This window comes from Gambusia affinis, linkage group LG06 (assembly GCF_019740435.1).
Source record: "Gambusia affinis linkage group LG06, SWU_Gaff_1.0, whole genome shotgun sequence".
Lineage (NCBI taxonomy): Eukaryota > Metazoa > Chordata > Actinopteri > Cyprinodontiformes > Poeciliidae > Gambusia > Gambusia affinis.
In genome coordinates, this window is record NC_057873.1 from 29,359,660 (window position 1) to 29,377,322 (window position 17,663).

The window sequence follows — 17,663 nt, forward strand, 5'->3', positions numbered from 1 at the left end:
AATTGAAAACAGTATTTTAAGAATGAAGAAAAAAAACAGTAAAATGCTAAAATGCTTTTTTTTTTTTTTTTTTTTTTTTTTGCTTTAGGGGGGAAAGTGTGTAGAGGAAAGTAGATTCACCAAACTTACTGCTTTTTTGTTTTCCTTTTTTTCTTTTAGTGTTGCCTTATTCAGTAGAGAGTGGCAAGTAGCCTACAGAACAGAGATGAGCACAATCATGGTCACAGCACCAGATACAAACAACAATCTCAACAATCTATAACAAAAGCTGCGCTCCTTCATTAAAGGACCTAAAGCAGAGTTAAATATGCACAAAAATGCACATCAGTCAGTTGTAGAGCCTATTGAAAGCACTGGTATTTATATATATATGACCGTCAATTTAGAGTGAAAAAAAACTTGATATTTTAATGGAAGCAGTCACAAAAGTCCTGGAAGTTAGGAAGATATGCTAATAATAAACAAAGAGACTTGTTTGTAGTGTAAAGAGTGTGTTTTGTCATGGTTTTCCTCCCCCGAGGTGAGACTGTGATGGTTGAAGGAGTAGAAAAAGCTGGGATGCATGACTGTTCAAAAGTAACATTCTTCAAAGAAAATGGTCATTCTAGAATCAATATAACATTCCAATTATAGTGTATACGTTTCACACTGCTTGTAATTACAACACCTAATCTACTGCTAGATTTAAGTAGAGGCATTCTGACATGTCTTCTGTTTGTCAGACAACCCCAGAGGAACAGAAAAGTAAGATAACATACATATACTTTTATATCATAAAAATACATCAATACTCCAGTCCTGGAGGGCTGCAGTCCTGCAACTTTTAGATGTGCCTCTGCTGCATCACCTGAATAGAATAATTAGGTCATTAGCAAGACTCTGGAGAATTGATCTACACAAGGAGGAGGTAATGAAGCCATTTCATTCCAGTGTTTTGTGCCTGTGGAACATCTAAAACCTGCAGGACAGCGACTGGAGGACTGGAGTTTGAGACCCCTGCTTTAGAGACTGGGCTTCTTATGGAGCAGCAGGTCCTCACAATGTTGTATGTGTTAGAAAAATGGTCATTGCAATGTATCAACTACAAGGCCACGCACACATACACACACATACACACACACACCCTTGTACTCCTACACAAACCAACGAGTTTGAATTGACTTTCATTCATCTTAGTGACTGCATTCAGACCTAACAAGGATATTTTCCTGTTTAGGTGCATAGACATGCACCAATCTGATATTATCTATTTTGGTCTGGATTTTGGAAAAAATTGTAGGTCGGGTATCGGTGATGATGTGCCCAATCAATAAGGCCTGATCTATTCAATCTAATTCTATGCTTTGAGCAATAGATTAAAAAAAAGCTCTGACCTCTAGAATTCTGATTTTGTTTTTCATATTAAATCAATTGTTATGGAAATATCATTCTGTGTCTTTCCTCTATTTCACTATCTGCTCACATGCAAACTGCTGCATGTTTACCGACTGGCGACAGTCACACACAAACAAAAGCTGATTAAGGCAGGACAACACCCCTTAGAGAAGGTGCAGAATGAGGAGAAGATAAAACCAGACCTGGCATTACAACCTTTGCTTCACTTGGCGTCATTCCTAAGGGGAGCTGAGTGGAGCCGTTCGTTACGGTGGCCGACAGGTGCAAACGTGCAGCAAACTGTCAAACGAGCCGCTGGCAGGTGTGCAACGCAAAAACAAAAACCAAACGCAAACAAAAACTGCTGCTGTCACAAATAAAACGCTGCAGTCACAGGAAAAGGGATCAAGGGGGAGAAATGATGCAAATAGCAAAAACAACTGAAAACTCTCTCCACAAAAAGGAAGTGCTACAGACCACTAGAGGGAGAGAGCAGTTCTCACAGCTTCATCCATCAATTTAGTTCATCCAAAATGAGGTTTCTTTGAAATGTGCTCAGCTGGCGGTTGGAGTGCGTCTTCCCCTCTAACCACGGCCTGATCTTGACATTTCACTCTCTCGTTTTCCGCTGCCTGTTGTCTGTTCATCGCGGCTCAAAGTGTGATAAGAAGCTTTTAATATGTTTGTAACACTGTTACATCTCTGGAGATTTTGATACTTCTGAAGTTATTAGAATTTATCAAATCTTGCCACAGTGTTTTCTTCCCATACAAATAATATAGACAAATTATATTCCTTTTCTTGGAATTTTTTAGTATGGAAACTCATGGCAAGAAAAATATTTGAAGACAGTACCCCTTAAAGATCAAACAGAACACTTTCACTTCTGCTTATGTGTGTGTGCGTGAGACACATTTCCATGGTTTTTAAGTGCAGCGTGAACATTTTTTTTTTTCAGTTTATTTTTTATTGTTTCATTCAGGATGAGAAGCAACAGCTCCAGGTTTGGATGCAGCATCTCCCAAAATGCCATTTTGTTGGCATTTGTTTTGTTGATCGAAGGTTTTTGCCTCTATTTCTGTTTTTGCAGCATTTTTTTGTTTGCATCACTTTTCTGTTGCATTTGTTTTGTTTTGTTTTGTTTTTTACATGCGTTTGCAGCTCGTGTCCCCTGTTTGCAGCGAGTTTGCCCCTGTAGGCCACCGTAGTTTGTCACTCTGCATCTGTCCGTTTGCATGACTTTGAACACTTGATAATTTTCGACATTAAGGCCTGCTTTATACTCAACCAAATCTCATTATTTCTCAGCTTAATGACTCGAGGGGGGTTTGATCGGGTCCCAGAACTGGTAAACAGGTCTGGGTTTTGCATGAAAGAGAAAACGGTGCAGCACAACAAAATGTAAAGAATATCAGACGTACAGTACAGACCAAAAGTTTGGACACACCTTTTAATTGAATTCAATTAGATGGTTAAAACATTAAACTTTACTTCATATTGAAAGACCTACACAGCCGACATAACTCCTGCTTGTCCAGCTGTGGCGTTTCAAGGGTAGCATGAGAAAATATTAATTCTCCTCCCCTCATCATCTCCAGAAGGTCCACAGTCATCCCCAGAACAGAACCAGCCTTCTTTCATGTTGTTTAGTCTTTTTAGGTCCCTGATTCTGATGCTATTGCCCAAACGGGTAACGGCAGAAAAGATGAGGCTCTCAACAGCACACTGATAGAAGATCTGCAGCATCTTAGCTTCCTCAAGAAGTACAGACGGCTCTGTCCTTTGCTGCCTCTGCAGCTTCAACAGGACTTTGACTAACAAGATGATCCTCGCCCACTTTCGAGGAAACCTTCAGCTCGCTGCAAAAACAACCAAGACCAGTGAACAAGAGGGGCGAGACAGGCCAGTGCAAAAAGGCCTCTACACCGTGTTCCAAATGATCATGCAAGTAATATTTTCTCAGATTTTCTTAAATGGTCAATGCAAATGAAGGTCAGTATAATTTTCAAGTCATGAACTATTACAGTGTAAATCAGATTTTACTGATCAAAGCTCCCCATGAAAACAGGATTTTTTTTCAAAATTAAAAAACTCAAATTGCACTGTTCCAAATTATTATGCACAGCAGATTTTCTAAACATTTTATGGATTATAAAGAACTGCAAACGGTCATTCTTTGAATGTGCAGCATCACATGTACTAAAATCAAAAGCTATTTCAATCAGAAACATTTTAACAGACTGAGTTCCATGTTAACAGAGAACCTTCTTTGATATCACAGCACAATTCTTGATCCATTGAACTTGTGAGTTTGTGGAAAGTTTCTGCTTGAATTTCTCTCTAGGATGTCAGAATATCTTCCCAGAGCTGTTTTGATATGAACTGCATTAGACCCTCAGATCTTCTGCTTGAGGAAACTCCAAAGGTTCTCAATAGGGTTGAGGTCAGAGGTCAGAGGAGGATGGTGACCACAGCATGAGTTTCTCCCCTTTTATGCCCATAGCAGCCAATGACACAGTGGTATTCCTTGCAGCATTCATTGTCATGCATCAAGATGATTTTGCTACTGAAGGTTCTGCTCTTCTTTTTGAATTATGAAAGAAAGTGATGGCCCAATAGTAGGTTGATGCACCACAAGCCTCTGGAGGATCCTCCACCTTGAGGTTCTAGAGGCTCTAGCAGCTTCCAATAACTGTTTGCTGCTTTGTAAAGGCATTTCAACAGCTGCTCTCTTAATCCCATGAATTAGTCTAACAGAAACCTTCCTCATTCTGTCTTTATCTGTACAAACCATCTTTGTTCTGAATCAGCCACAAATCTCTTCACAGTACAATGTTAACGGTTTAGTCTTAGTTAAATATCTAATGTTTTTATACCTTGTCATACAGCACTACACTATCTGATGATTGTCATCAGCAGAGATTCTTTCTGTTTCCCATATTGACTGAAACCTGTGGCCTGCTTAATAATGTGGAACATCCTTCTTAAGTAGATTTCCTTTAATTGAGCTCACCAGACAAACTAACCAACCAGCTCTCTGAAATTAATTATAGTGATTCAAAGAGCCCTGACACACAATACCATCTATACATTTAATAGCACAACAAAAAAATTCATCTTTATGACACTTAAATCCAATTTGCATAATAATTTGGAACACGGTGTAATCAAGCAAAACAAAATGAATTCAGTTGGAGTATCGTCTCTGATCTGAACGCTCTCTGAGAGCTGACGGCGGCGCTTCTAGAGCAGCTGAACCACTGCTGCCGGATAATTCTTCCGCTGAATGTTCAGAGAGTCTCGGTGACTTCTGATCACTTCAGTCGGTGAACGTTTCAAAACTTTTGTCACTGCTGAAAAAAATTTTATGTATTCAGCTTGATGATGGCATAACATGGCTTATCTGTTCAGCTTGTTGAATTTTAAACAGAATGAAAATGAAATGCAATTACATGTCATTTTAAAAATTGATGGGAAATAACATAATGGTGTATTATCACCACCACCTGGGATGAAGTGTGGTTTAGCTTTTGAGTTGCACCGCAAAGCATCTGAGAAGGAAAATCCATCAGAAAAGTGGTTTGAGTTTGGAGTATTGACTTGCTTTTATAAGTATGAGTGCTTGAGACTGGTATGGGGACAACACTAAACAGTAATAACAATAATAATACATTTCATTTAAATTAGCATAGAGCAGAGTAAGCAGTAGAAATTAAACTGCTCTATTTAACTCTGCAAATCCCCCATGGCCCAACTTTACCTGTCATCTTTGTACCATTTTGTAAATAAGGGGTGTTACTTACTTGACCCAAACATTGCAAACCAAAATAAGCCCATAATAATTTATTATCTTTTAGACATAAAAACAGCACCTCGCAATCTGGTTAACATTTAGTAAATCCCATTGTGGTAGAAAGTCATATTTGCCTACATTCCTCCTCCTAATATTTTTGAGATTTCTGATGATCATAATGTGTTTTGTATATTCATGAAGGCAGACGTGATAGATTTATTCCTCCAAATTTGCTACGAAATTCTCTGTGTGTGTTGTTTGTAGATCAGGTTTGTGCATGACATCAATTTTGTACCTGTTTTTATATGTGTAACCCTTTAGAAGATCAGCCCTAAGCAGACATAGGATGAGACTGAATGATCAGTAATGGGACAATGAGAAGACAAGAGGCAAAACTGAAGGGAATACCTGGTAGAGGCAATGGCAGACACTGCGAAGTTGAGGGGGGAAGTCGCTGGACGAGCCGATTATGGCCTGGAAGAAGCGCTCAGTGATCTGAAGCAGGTTCCTCTGGTTCTCCTCTAGATTTTCACCATGTTCCAATCTGATGAGACAACAACCAACAAGAACCTGTGTGACTTGTGGTGCCTTTTAGTTTGAAACTTGTCACTAGTTTAGCTGCTTATTAAAGTGTAACTAATCCTTCTGTAAAAGCAAACCCCGCTTCTGGCAAATTTGTAAAAATTCCAGCAAGAGACACGGCTGAGTGTGTGGATGAGCGGGGCTTTTGTCAACATAGCCACTTTGTTGCTATATTTATCAAGTTTTCAGGCTCCTTTAGTGAGTTTTTTTTTTAAACCAGCAACCAGTGATAAATCTAGCCACTCTTTTTCTGTGTTGTTGGAGACTTTTGTGGCGACAACGCTCTGCAGCTCAGCTGCAGCCTGTTTGTCCTGAGCAAGCAGCAAGAGCAGCAATTAGCCTCTCCCACTTCTTAAACACTGCAGCTGGTCTCACACTGACTCCTGACTCACCACCAGGCAGAGGGACTGTGGGGGATGTGAGGGCCTGTGCTTGTACACCTGAACGCCGGGCTGTGACCAAGCTGTATCGCTGTAACCATTCAGAGATACAGCTAAACATTCAACTTCCTAAGATTCGTTAGATGGAAGGAGGCCATACTGGTAACAGGACACAGTGCATTTAAACTGAACTGACTCTAAAAAAAAAAATCTCTGGTTCTTATCCCATTAACCTATTGCTGCCTTGCTCTAAAAATGCAACCATTTGTGATTTTAGAACTTGAGTGTAAGTTTGGTGAAATTAACAACCAAACTTGCACACAGATCAAAACAATGATCTCTTTCAAAATAACATTTCCATATAAATAAAACAAAAATAACTCCTCAGGGTAGACATGGAAGTTTTGGTAGTTTCTTTCTGTGAATTGTTTTGAAGCAGTTAAAGGTAAATGCTTTTGGTTGGTTAGAAAATCTTGTTCAAAACAAATGCCCATGTGCAACATTAAGACGGGTCAGTAAGTAGAATTTAAATAACATGTATTGATATCCAATCTTCAGATTCCACCTAGCTCTATTAGCTGGTTATTGGTAGCAAGATCATAGTCATTATATCAACAGAAATGGAAGATTATGTTAAATTGGCCAACAGCTGCCTTCTGAAAAATTTAACTTGACTTGTTTTAAGAAAGTTTTGATCCAAACTGTGTTTTAGTGATACACTGGTGAAATGTGAGAGGTGCAGAAATAAAATGACTTGCCTAGTAGGGTCCACTTCAAAGCTGATATGTTCAGGGGTTGAAATAACTCCCCTCAACAAGGGCTCCAACAACTTCTGCAAGTATGCTGCTCCATATACCTGTTACAACAACAAACAGTTAACCTGTCTTGTTTGATCGAAATTAGGTCAACAATATGTTCAATGTGAGTAATGACCTGGAACCAGTTACAATGTTAAGACTATTTGCCTATGTCCTCGGATGAAGCACACGTCTAAAGTCTCTCCATAAACCCAGAGCAAAACAGTTAGTCAATAACAAATAAACGTACAAATTGTAGAATGACAATATTCTGATCTTTTACCTCATATCAGTGATATCAGTGTGTCGTCCATTTGAGTCAGAAACATAAAAGCTTGCCTTGGAATTTTTACAGTGACTCTTCCTCAAATTTATGAGTCATATAAGAGTGAAATTTGAGCATGCGGTGCTAATCCTGATTCTTGTGACCAAAGCATGTTTAGAACCTCTACTTTGTTCTAACTGTGTTGCTTTTTTCACCTTGAAACAGAAGGTCATTATTTTGCTGGCGAGGCTGTTCCCTCTGAAGAGCGTCTGCATGGAGTCGGCCAGTTCCACCTCTTTAGAGAACATGTTCCACAACAGCTGGTAGAGTAAGTGGCGGGAGTCAAAAAGGGTCACCAGAACTCGAGCTAACTCATCCTGGAAATCAGAGATGAGACGGGTCATGACCACAAACACACCTTATGCAGAGGCTGACCGTTCCAGAAACTAATACTCTTAATGAACAATAACCATCAGCCAAAATAACTGATATGATTAGTTCTGATCCAGCAAACAACAGAAAGAATTCACAAGGGTAAGTAAACATCACAAGTGACATTGTGCTGGGATTAAAAAAAAAAAACTACATAACTGTGTTGCTCGGAACATGTTGGTAATAATACCTCGGCACCAAGCCGAAAGTCAAAAACACAAATGCATCCAAATGCAAGTTTCTTCTTCTGAAAAGCTGGTACAGTCTGCAGAACACGAGTATCTATGCAAAGATTTTTACCCATCATATAAAAAAGCTGGACTACGTACCCACTGAGAGCCAGGAACAACATTAGCCAATGCCATAGCAATGGGCAGCTCTCCTTGGTCTCCCATCATGGTAACGAGCTCCACCAGCCTCTCAAAGCGGTCAGCTAGGACTGTCTCTGCCAACGTGTCGAATTCTGTTCCCTGTTGCAAAATCTTGGTCAGCACCTCCATGAAAGTGGCTCGAGTCTGCAGATCCTTGTGATAGCCTAAGCCTAAAAAAAAAAAAAATCAAACATGATACACAATGCTTCCACTCGGCAGATCTTAACAAAAATGTAAAAAACAAACAAACAAAAAAAAGTCAAATAAAGTCTCAACATTCTGGCAAAATCCATAGCAGAATACTGACCAATGGAATGCATGAGGCCACTGTCCACATTAGCATTGAGCAGGTTGGACATGGCCAAGATGGTACAATGGCGAAGGGACGCCAGGCGCCGGGACATTCCTCGTTTCCGCCCCCCCACTGTCTGACCCTCATCTTCAACCTCGCTGCAGTCATTCAACAGGTTCATGAACAGGGTGAAATACCTGCACACAGCCACAAAGCACAAGGTCCAACGATTCACGTCATCATATTTTAGATTTTCTTCACCATAAGTTAGATTTTATTTCACCAGACGACATAATGAGGGAGGTTGATACGTTACATGTGTATTGTAGACATAGTGACATGTAGAAGTTACGTAGTGCACCTTTAAGTGCATTTTCTTTTCATCTTTTATTTGGAAAAATAATTGCTCAGTGCTTATAAAAGCCTAAAATTATTAAGACATCCTCCCATAGCTCTATGAAAAATAATGTCACTAGTAGTGTTCTTTCTGGATTTTGCCTTACTTGAGGAAGAGCTGAGACTTTGCCTCCATCAGTTCCACACCATCACCCTCCTCTGGCTGTAGGGGCAAACCTGCCAAAAGGGAGACAACTGCCTCCATACTAGCCTGGTCCAAGTCTCTGCAGATTTCATGCAAGGAAAATGTTGAGAGGGAGGTGTGCTCAGTGTCTGGATTTATTTTGTAAGAAAACAAACTTTCAATAGCACTTTTCACAGGTGAGAAATCACAAAGTGCCTTAAAGGAAAAACTAGCATTGAAAACTAAAAATATAAAACCATAAAAGAGTCCAAAGAGCTGCACCTAGTCAGACACTTGATGTCATCATCAGCAGCCTGGTTAGAGGTTCCCATCACCCAGTCTGTCAAGTACTCCACCATCTTGTTCCTTTAAAGAGAGAGAGGCGAGAAATGTTCAACACTTATAAAAATAATAATGAGCTTATTTTTGCAGAAATCTCAAATCTAGTCAGCCTAAAACACTGACCTGAACTTCATCTCCTGGCAGAAGGACAGGTCATCCCGTCTCTCCATCATCACCTCAACCAGCTGGCAGAGCTTGGTTTTGACCTGAATTGCATGTACCACATTGGTCAGGCCACGCACATACCTGAAAGACGTAGAACAGATCAAAAGACCTAAAATCAGGGGTTTTTTCCTCAATATTTACTTTCCATATTTTTTAAAATGTGTAACAGCTGGAACCCGCTGAGAGACACGGATGATACAAATCAACGCTGTCCGGTGTATGCTAGTATAAAAAAGTGTTTGTTTTAAAACCAGACGACATAAAAACATTAGGTTTTTAAAACTTAATGAAACCGTTATTTCTAAATTACAGCATATTATTTGACTCTGAAATGCTAATACTAGCCCTGTGACAGACTGGCGACCTGTCCAGGGTGAACCCGCCTTTCGCCCGGAACGTAGCTGGAGATAGACACCAGCAACCCTCCTGACCCCTCTAAGGGACAAGGGTGAACAGAAAATGGATGGATGGATGGATGCTAATACTATAAGTACTGATTTTCATCACGCTCCAAATCACACTCAGAACTTAACTTATGAACATATGGCTCTTTTTAAGTTTGAGCAATGATAGAAAGACACTGAATATCAGTACAGAAAAGAACTCAAAGAACGCAACATGATTCTTTGCAAAAACAATATGTTGATCTTCTTCACTCAGTGTTTTCAGATCGCTCTTACCCTACCAGCAAAGTTGTGGGACCAAGGTGATGGGGGGACATAAGCATTCCCATACAAAGGGACTTTCCTCTATGCCAAGCCATATGTTCACTCCCCCAACTCAGCTCACAGACTTGTGTTCCTCTTGGCCGAGGATCCCAACTCATCAAGCATAACAACCTGAGGAGAATGATTTCTTACATTGTCTAATGAGCAGCAGGATTGTTTCCAGAGCACTAAGAGCTTCCTTTTTGTCCATCTAGACTTACAAGAGCACATGGACACTGACCTCTGTTACATCAGTCACTACACAGACACAGCACCACTAACTAATTTGATACGCTTCTTGGCTTACAATCCTCATCTAAACACCAGTTCTCCCTTATTAGCGGTAAACTATGTGGACGGCTTCAACTCCTTCCAAGAAGTTGGATTTCCACAGGAGAAAGACTCTGCCATTAGAGATCCAGTTAAGCTAAAATGTACCAAAGCTTGAAATCTGTCTGTACATGTCTAGTAACAACAACTTTGATCACTCTAGTCCACCTTTTCTTTAACGGCCTGCTTTAGCCTATTTTAAGCAAGAGAAATTCCATCAGTGGAATAAAGTTCCTGCCAGAGAACTGAACCTCTTTGGTTCAACAGGTGAGGAAGATAAACCAATCACTTTTGGAAATTGCTGGTTCATGTCATTTGGGGTATTTCTGGAATTAATAAGGATCATTAAAAAGGATCATGTTGTTATAAAAAAAAAATGTTTGCTGCATACAACTAACTCCAGATATCAGCTCGTTCAAAATGAAAGAGATAGAAAAAAATCATTTTGTTCTTGGGCCCTACCTGACCAGGTTGAGCATCATGGTTTCAATGCTGGCCTGTCCCAGGTGTTCAGAGCTGCCCTCTGTGTGGTTATCCAACAGATTTTTCATGATGGCTATAGTCTGCTCCACAAACTGGGTGTTCGCATCAGTAATGGGTACCTGAAAACAATTTTAGAGGGATTGATTATAAATCAACTTTGTGCTGTTTTCACTAGTTGGTGAATCCTTCAACCTTAACTCCAGACTAATTATAAAAACTAGTTGACAAATTACACACAAGGTAACAGAATTCTGAGTCAGGTTGGAACCAATTCAATCTTGAATGTTTTGGACCTAAACCACAGAGAACAATCTAATCGTACAATGCAAACAACAAAGGTCTCTGTTTGTAATAACTACAAACAGAGACTTGCCTTTTTCCCAGTTTTATTGTGCTTACAGATCTTTCACTACCATTTTTATGGTTGATAAGTAGAATTCCTAATAATAGATAATACAATAGCTAAACATACCTGTCCCTGCGCGTCAGAGAACTTTCCGATGCTGTTTTTCAGTTTGTTGAAGAGCATGGGATAGAGTGCAGGACTCAGTTCCAGTCCCAGTAGGTCTTTGACATTGGTGCGGACATGAAGGCCCACCCTGTCATGGCCACACACCAACAGAGCCAGCAGTCGGTCCAGGAAGCGGCTGACGGGCGGCTCGATGGAGGTAGACGAAGGGCAGGAAGAGGGAGCCGGGTTGGTCATGTCACCGGGCCCCACTGAGATCATGGAGGGTTTGCGGTCACTCAGTGGGCCCATAGGTGGGCTGTAAGTGGCGAGTCCTGGAGTGTTGCGCTGCTGAAGACAGACACCTCCCAGTGCACAGAGGAAGCCTGTCATATTGATCCACTCCTGCTGTGGGGACACAGAGAAATTCTGTGATGATCTATTCAAATCTTAGTACTTTTATTTCAGTACTAAATAAAGTCTGTAAAGTAATGACAGTGTGATAGCATATTTTTGTATTAGGACTATTTTAGTAGGCTTTTTTTTTTGTTTGTTTGTTTGTTTTAAAGTTTAGCAGATTAATTTTGTTAAATGTAGTAAATATGTAAATGCAATCACTCTTCAACCAAAGTCAGAACCCCGAGTCGGAAGCTCCAGTCTGAAGCCAACTTCGTTTCAAAATATTTATGAGGTTCCAAAAGGCCTCACCGCCATTCGGGTACAAGAACAGCAAAAAAAAAAAAAAAAAAAAAAAAAGATGTTACATACAGTTTTAATTTATGCATCTTTTGTTTAAATGTTTTGGTAATTTGATGGCTGCACGTCCTAAGTACAGCCAGATGTTCTGAACAGCCACACCGGCCACGTGGTCCTGAGCATTGGGGTCTTTCTGGTTTCTGATGCTGAATTCGCCCCCTGCTGTACGGGGACAGGTACTACCCACACAACACAAAATGTTTTGCTCCACTTTCAGCGTGACAAACGGGCTTTTTCCACCAGTGTGGCTTATAAAGCTGGATTTGTGATTCAACATCAGCAGGTTTGTGTAGCTGCATTCACTGACTTGTGTATGTGTTAAGGAAAAAATATTATAAAAGAACCTGACTAACAGGTTCTTGAATAAGTTTGTATTTAGGTAGTAAAGTGCAATTGCTTTGACAAAATAATCAGGTATAGATTGACTAACAACCTGCTTACCTGTCCATCATCTGCCTTATTTTTAGGGAAGTTGAGTATCTGTTTTGTGCTCTGGTCCCATTTAGCATAGGTGTCTTCCCAAGCCTGCATGAAGCAGCACGGGAAAACAAAGTGAGTAATAGTAACAAATCCAAAACAACTGACAGGTAACAGGTACATAAAGCTTAATATTTATACAGTAAAACATATCAGCTCCTCAATGAAGTAAAATGTTAAAAAGAGATAGTTAGGGCCCCTTCCAGCAGCCCCTTGTTCTTTATTTTTTTTAAAAGCATACAGAGGGTTTTATAAATACAATTCATAAAACCTTAAAATTGCAACTATCTGTATACCAACTGAAAGCTATTACTAAAAAGCAAACATTCAATGTGATAGTGGAACATTAATACCTCAATGTTTCCTGGTGTAGGGTGCTCTATTCTCCTCAACAAGGCCATCACTCTTTTCTGTAAGGTGGAGCGCCCTGTGGGGGAAAAGAAACATGTTGCTAAGGAACAACTGGAAATCTGAAAAAAATTGGTACATCTTCTGAATGTCACAGGGCTATGAGACATTTACAGTGGATAAAGGTTTGAATCCCAGGTTTATGGGATGGGAAAAATTTGCCCAATGTAACTCATTTCAAAACTTTCTACATTTGATGTGACTCTGTGTTTGATTACAGTAACTACAGTACCCAGGCTGATCCATGACAGGCTAGTTAGACCAATGTGAGTGTTATACTGGAGGCTCTGTGACCAGCCCAAACCGTTTCCTTCCTCTTAGGGAGGGAATCTCCAAACTGTTTGATGGCTCTCCACTAAGTGTGCCCTGATTCCAACCGGTGCTCTTCCACTGGACCGCCTCTGACAGGTACAGTTCCGGTCCAACCCGGCCAGATCCATTTTCCATTAGCAGATCCAGTGTGGTTCGGGCCTGGCTGTGCTCAGATTGTCGTACCTGCTAGCTACACCAAGTCAAGTACAGTATGACTGACAGCTGACCCCATTCGTTGATGGGCTCGTGACTTATGCCACTGAAAACTCCAAACAACATTTCTCATATGGTTAAGCAGTGGAGGAGCATAATCATGACTTTAATCACGAGCAGGGATAGGGGCACAAACATTCGTTAACATTAGGATCAAAATGGCCGCCGCAGTGCTGTAGCAGCTCGTCTCTCTGAAGGACAGGCAGCGACGAAGAAGAGTGAAGCGGTGCAGCATGTGGTCAGCGTTCTGTCAGAGCTGCAGTTTTGCACTCAGGGTGTAAAATACCAAATATAGATCACATTAGTTTGGTGTGATATGAATTCTGTTTTATTAGCGCTGTCAATCACCTTGGTGATCATGTTGCTAAATCTGAGTCCTTTACTCCCTGATTTTATATTGGTTGTTTAACCAGGTCAAAAAAAAAGGATTATGGAAGCAGGCAAACACAGGCCTGTCGCAATGAGCAATAAGTCGATTAATCGCATAATAAATTAAAATGAACTCAATTTCCATTCGCATAATTTATCGTTTCTCTCTTTTTTCTCTCTCTTTCTACCAAAAACTGGATGATAAAGTCTTCAGGTTGCTGCTTTAGTCTCTACTAGACTTTTTTGAAGCACAGTTTTGTTTCCAGAGACTTTATAATTCATTTCATTTAATGTTTTGATTTTGTTTATGTATTTTGTATATTTGAAAAGTCTTAAAGTTTCCGTGCTAAATGTTTATTAGAATTTAAAGTTTATTGACCTTTCAAATATCTTCTTAAATTATTATTATTATGCCATTACTTTCACATTACTTGAAAATGGTCTCAAAACAACAATATTATTGTTTATCGCAATAACGTCTTGGGCAATTAATTCTGCTGGACAATTTATCGTCCAGCAAAATTTGTTATCGTGACACGCTGAGGCAAATACAAGGAACTGCTGACAGCAAAGCAACAGCATTAATATCAAGTAGATGACTCAGCAAACTGATCAATATGGCAAGATAGTGGCATATTGGTTATGTACACTATAACCAATATTCTTACAATAATGATAAGGCTGTAAATAAGGTGTGATCAAACATGTTTATGCTGTCTAGAAATTAATTCAATTTTCCATTTAATCTGGTCTAAATGATATGATCAGTAAAGTTAGATCAACTGATTACTCAGAACAAATTTGTTTTTTTTTTTGTTTGTTTTTTTATGAATCAGCCAATCACATTTGTAAAAAAAATAAATAAATAATCAAATTACGAGGGCAGAGGCTAATTTAAAGAAATGCAAACCAAAAGTACTGACCTGTTCCTATCATGGTGCTCACAGAAGCCAGTTCACTGAAAGTGGCATAGTTGGGGAGAATAGTCTGGACGGGCACCTCATCCGCTGCACTGCGGATGTCTGCCTCTTCACACAGGTGACGGAAACATGACATGGCCACCAGCACCGCCTCCGTGTCTGGGCTCCACAGGAACAGGTAGAGACAGACCTCAAGTTTAGTCTGCGCCTGCCGACAGATGGGAATGCCACCCCCCATAGTGGCAGACTCCTGGGACAATCAGGACAAACACATTGTTATGCATAAATAACGAAACGCACGCCGTTACAGCTTTCAGAGAAGCATTGTGCCACCGATAAGAAAACAGGCGGCACCTTGTTCTTGAGCAAAAACTTGTTCCTGCAGATAAGGATCTCTCTCAGCCATTTTAGAACCTCTGTTCTGTTCACCATTTGTTGGCCAATTAACTTTCGGCAGATTAGGAAAAGCACCTGCGAACTGAAAACAGAACAAACAAAAAATATATACATTGATGGATTGGTTAGCAGGTACGGTCATGTCTGCTGGCAGTCAGATAGTAAATATAATGATGAATGTATCCATATGTTAAAAACCATTCTAATATGAAGGCGTCACTTATGCACTTTTTCTTCTAAAAAAAAACAAAAAAACAATCAAATTGCACAGAATTACAAAATGTGTGATTAATTATAATTGATAAAGTTAATTAATTAATTAATTAATTAATTAATTAAAGTATGTTCTATTCTATTCTATTACCAGAGGCCAGGGGAGTGTTTAGTACCTGATGTCCCAAAATGTTTCAATGGGGGCATCAGGATTCCACAGCTCTATGGTCTCTGGCTGGTGCAGAACTAACAGAGCCTGAAAATTAAACAAAGAGAAGAGAGGGAAGGGAAAAAAACCTCTATATATCAGTGAATTACTGGCACAACATAAAACATTCATGAGTAACTATAATAAAATCATTACTTTATGTCAATTTTAGTTGGAGTTCTCTTGTGTTCAGGTTTCTTCTAGAGATGGAAAGATTAGCTAATTTCATCTGATTCACAGACATAAGGGTACAATGTGTCAGAGGAGCAGTCGCCTTTGGATCAAATCCATATTCATAATAATATAAGCACTGGTATGCTAGTGAATAACTATTGTGACTTATTTTTAATAGACTCATTTTTGTTGAATGCCACAAAACGTCCAGTTTTAACTCATCAACTGTTACATGTTACACTGAAACCCGTCATCTTCCATTAACAGATCATTTTTTATTTGCATCTTAGAAATCAATTAAGCGATTGACCGCAGTGTAACCACGTATATGAACAGATACAAATGATTTAAAGGGTATACATCAGAGTCAAGTCTGACTGTATTCACAATGTTAATGGGCAGGAGATGGAGTGATTTAGGTATGAAAATGACAGTCTGACCTCCATGGCTTCTTGTGACAGCTGAGTAGTGGTGTTCAGAGGAACCAGTTGCACCAAGCCTGTGATGAGTTCTGCTGTACTGCTTTGGATCTCTGAAGCTTGCTTCACTGGATTCTATCACATAAACAAAGTGGAAATCAAGCCAAACTAATTCTGACTTAAATAGATGTTGCTGCTGTAGCCTCACAATTAGCTGAATTCCATTTAAATCAACATAAGATTATTTAAAAAAACAAAAAAACAATCAGTCTCAGCAATAGCACTGCATTAATAGGAGTTATTTTTATCCAAGCCACCAGGTTAGGTTTACTTACGTGCAACATCAGCTTTGGGTCTGCATGGATGAGCTTGACCAGAGCGAGAAGAAGGCACTTATAACTTCGAGTGTCTTGCTCTGTGGCTTTCTCTTTAAACTTAAGGCTTGTGGTCTTCTTTCCAATGAATGTCAGACTCTATAGTGGGACAAAGGGCACGGTGGCGATAATTACAGCAACTACAAGTAGCATTTCCAACTGTGTTATTTTGTAATGGTCCTTCACTAAAGGCTTGCCAATAAATACTTAGAATAACTATTACTATGTGTCAGCTTGCAGTCATCAGCTCACCGTTGTCATGCGTAATGAAGCATGAGTGCCAGTGCTCTGTACCACCCTGTTCAAGGTGTCTGAGAACATAAAGCGAAGCTCTCCAGAGTAATGGTACACTGCGTCGATCTTCGGCCACCAGTCTAAATGAGACTGAAAGTAGGCGACACAACAATAGTAACGTCAAAAACATTTGAAAAAAAGCAAGTGAGTAAGGAATCAGAAAATGTGTTCAATACACTTACGTTGGTAATGATTCTGTGCAATGAGTTGACTAAGACAAAGTGGAAGGTTGAGGGGGAGGAGGAGGCCAAACAGACCTAAAGAGCAAACAAGGAAAAATGAAGTCAAAGGCAGCACATTTGTCACAAGTGGTGTGTCTATACAATGAGTTCTACATCCTGCCAATCTACCTTAAAGTGCTGGTTGTTGTGAGGATTGATGCGGAAACATGAAACAAAGCAATCCACCATGAGTTCCACGTCAGCGTTCTGACTGCTGGTCCCCCTCCAGAACGGTTTGGCTGGGTTAAACAGAAGAGTCTGGAGGAACAAGAAAACCTCACTCAAAACTTAACAGCCTAGATCCCAACAACTAACATGTACCCCAACTTAAACGGTATTTGATGTAAATGACCCCGGACTTTTATACGGATGGACATTTTGTCGTTATTTCAATAGATGACAGAAAAAAAGAGAGAGAAGTCAAACCTTGAGATCCAAAACAATAGACTGGACCAGAAGGAAAATGGTCGAATGATCCTCCCAGTTGATATAAGTAGAAGCTTTGCAAAGCTTGACACAGGCAATCGCAGCACTCTCCATCAGCTGTTTGCCCCCGCCCTGGCCGGCTAGAGCTTTCCGCAAATTGTCCAAAAAGAGTTTCTGGAGGCACAAAACAGAAGTGAAGTGA

General features: G+C 39.9%; 1 protein-coding gene across 2 annotated transcripts in view; it reads right to left on the reverse strand.

The window, feature by feature from the left end:
* nf1a (neurofibromin 1a) overlaps window positions 1-17,663 on the reverse strand; it is an 80,549-nt gene that overhangs the window by 50,223 nt on the left and 12,663 nt on the right. The window contains exons 9-30 of one of the 2 annotated variants that reach the window (XM_044119376.1): window positions 17,462-17,635; window positions 17,165-17,293; window positions 16,997-17,071; window positions 16,773-16,904; window positions 16,482-16,619; window positions 16,168-16,281; window positions 15,522-15,601; window positions 15,091-15,214; window positions 14,740-14,986; window positions 12,868-12,941; window positions 12,479-12,562; window positions 11,306-11,686; window positions 10,813-10,952; window positions 9,272-9,394; window positions 9,089-9,172; window positions 8,790-8,906; window positions 8,302-8,483; window positions 7,953-8,164; window positions 7,407-7,568; window positions 6,888-6,985; window positions 5,576-5,711; window positions 130-192 (exon numbers count right to left, since the gene is read on the reverse strand). In XM_044119376.1, coding sequence (XP_043975311.1) covers window positions 130-192; window positions 5,576-5,711; window positions 6,888-6,985; window positions 7,407-7,568; window positions 7,953-8,164; window positions 8,302-8,483; window positions 8,790-8,906; window positions 9,089-9,172; window positions 9,272-9,394; window positions 10,813-10,952; window positions 11,306-11,686; window positions 12,479-12,562; window positions 12,868-12,941; window positions 14,740-14,986; window positions 15,091-15,214; window positions 15,522-15,601; window positions 16,168-16,281; window positions 16,482-16,619; window positions 16,773-16,904; window positions 16,997-17,071; window positions 17,165-17,293; window positions 17,462-17,635 — 3,069 coding nt within the window. Of the gene's footprint in view, window positions 1-129; window positions 193-5,575; window positions 5,712-6,887; window positions 6,986-7,406; window positions 7,569-7,952; window positions 8,165-8,301; window positions 8,484-8,789; window positions 8,907-9,088; window positions 9,173-9,271; window positions 9,395-10,812; window positions 10,953-11,305; window positions 11,690-12,478; window positions 12,563-12,867; window positions 12,942-14,739; window positions 14,987-15,090; window positions 15,215-15,521; window positions 15,602-16,167; window positions 16,282-16,481; window positions 16,620-16,772; window positions 16,905-16,996; window positions 17,072-17,164; window positions 17,294-17,461; window positions 17,636-17,663 lie in introns of both variants that reach the window. The other variant, XM_044119375.1, reaches the window with a different exon arrangement.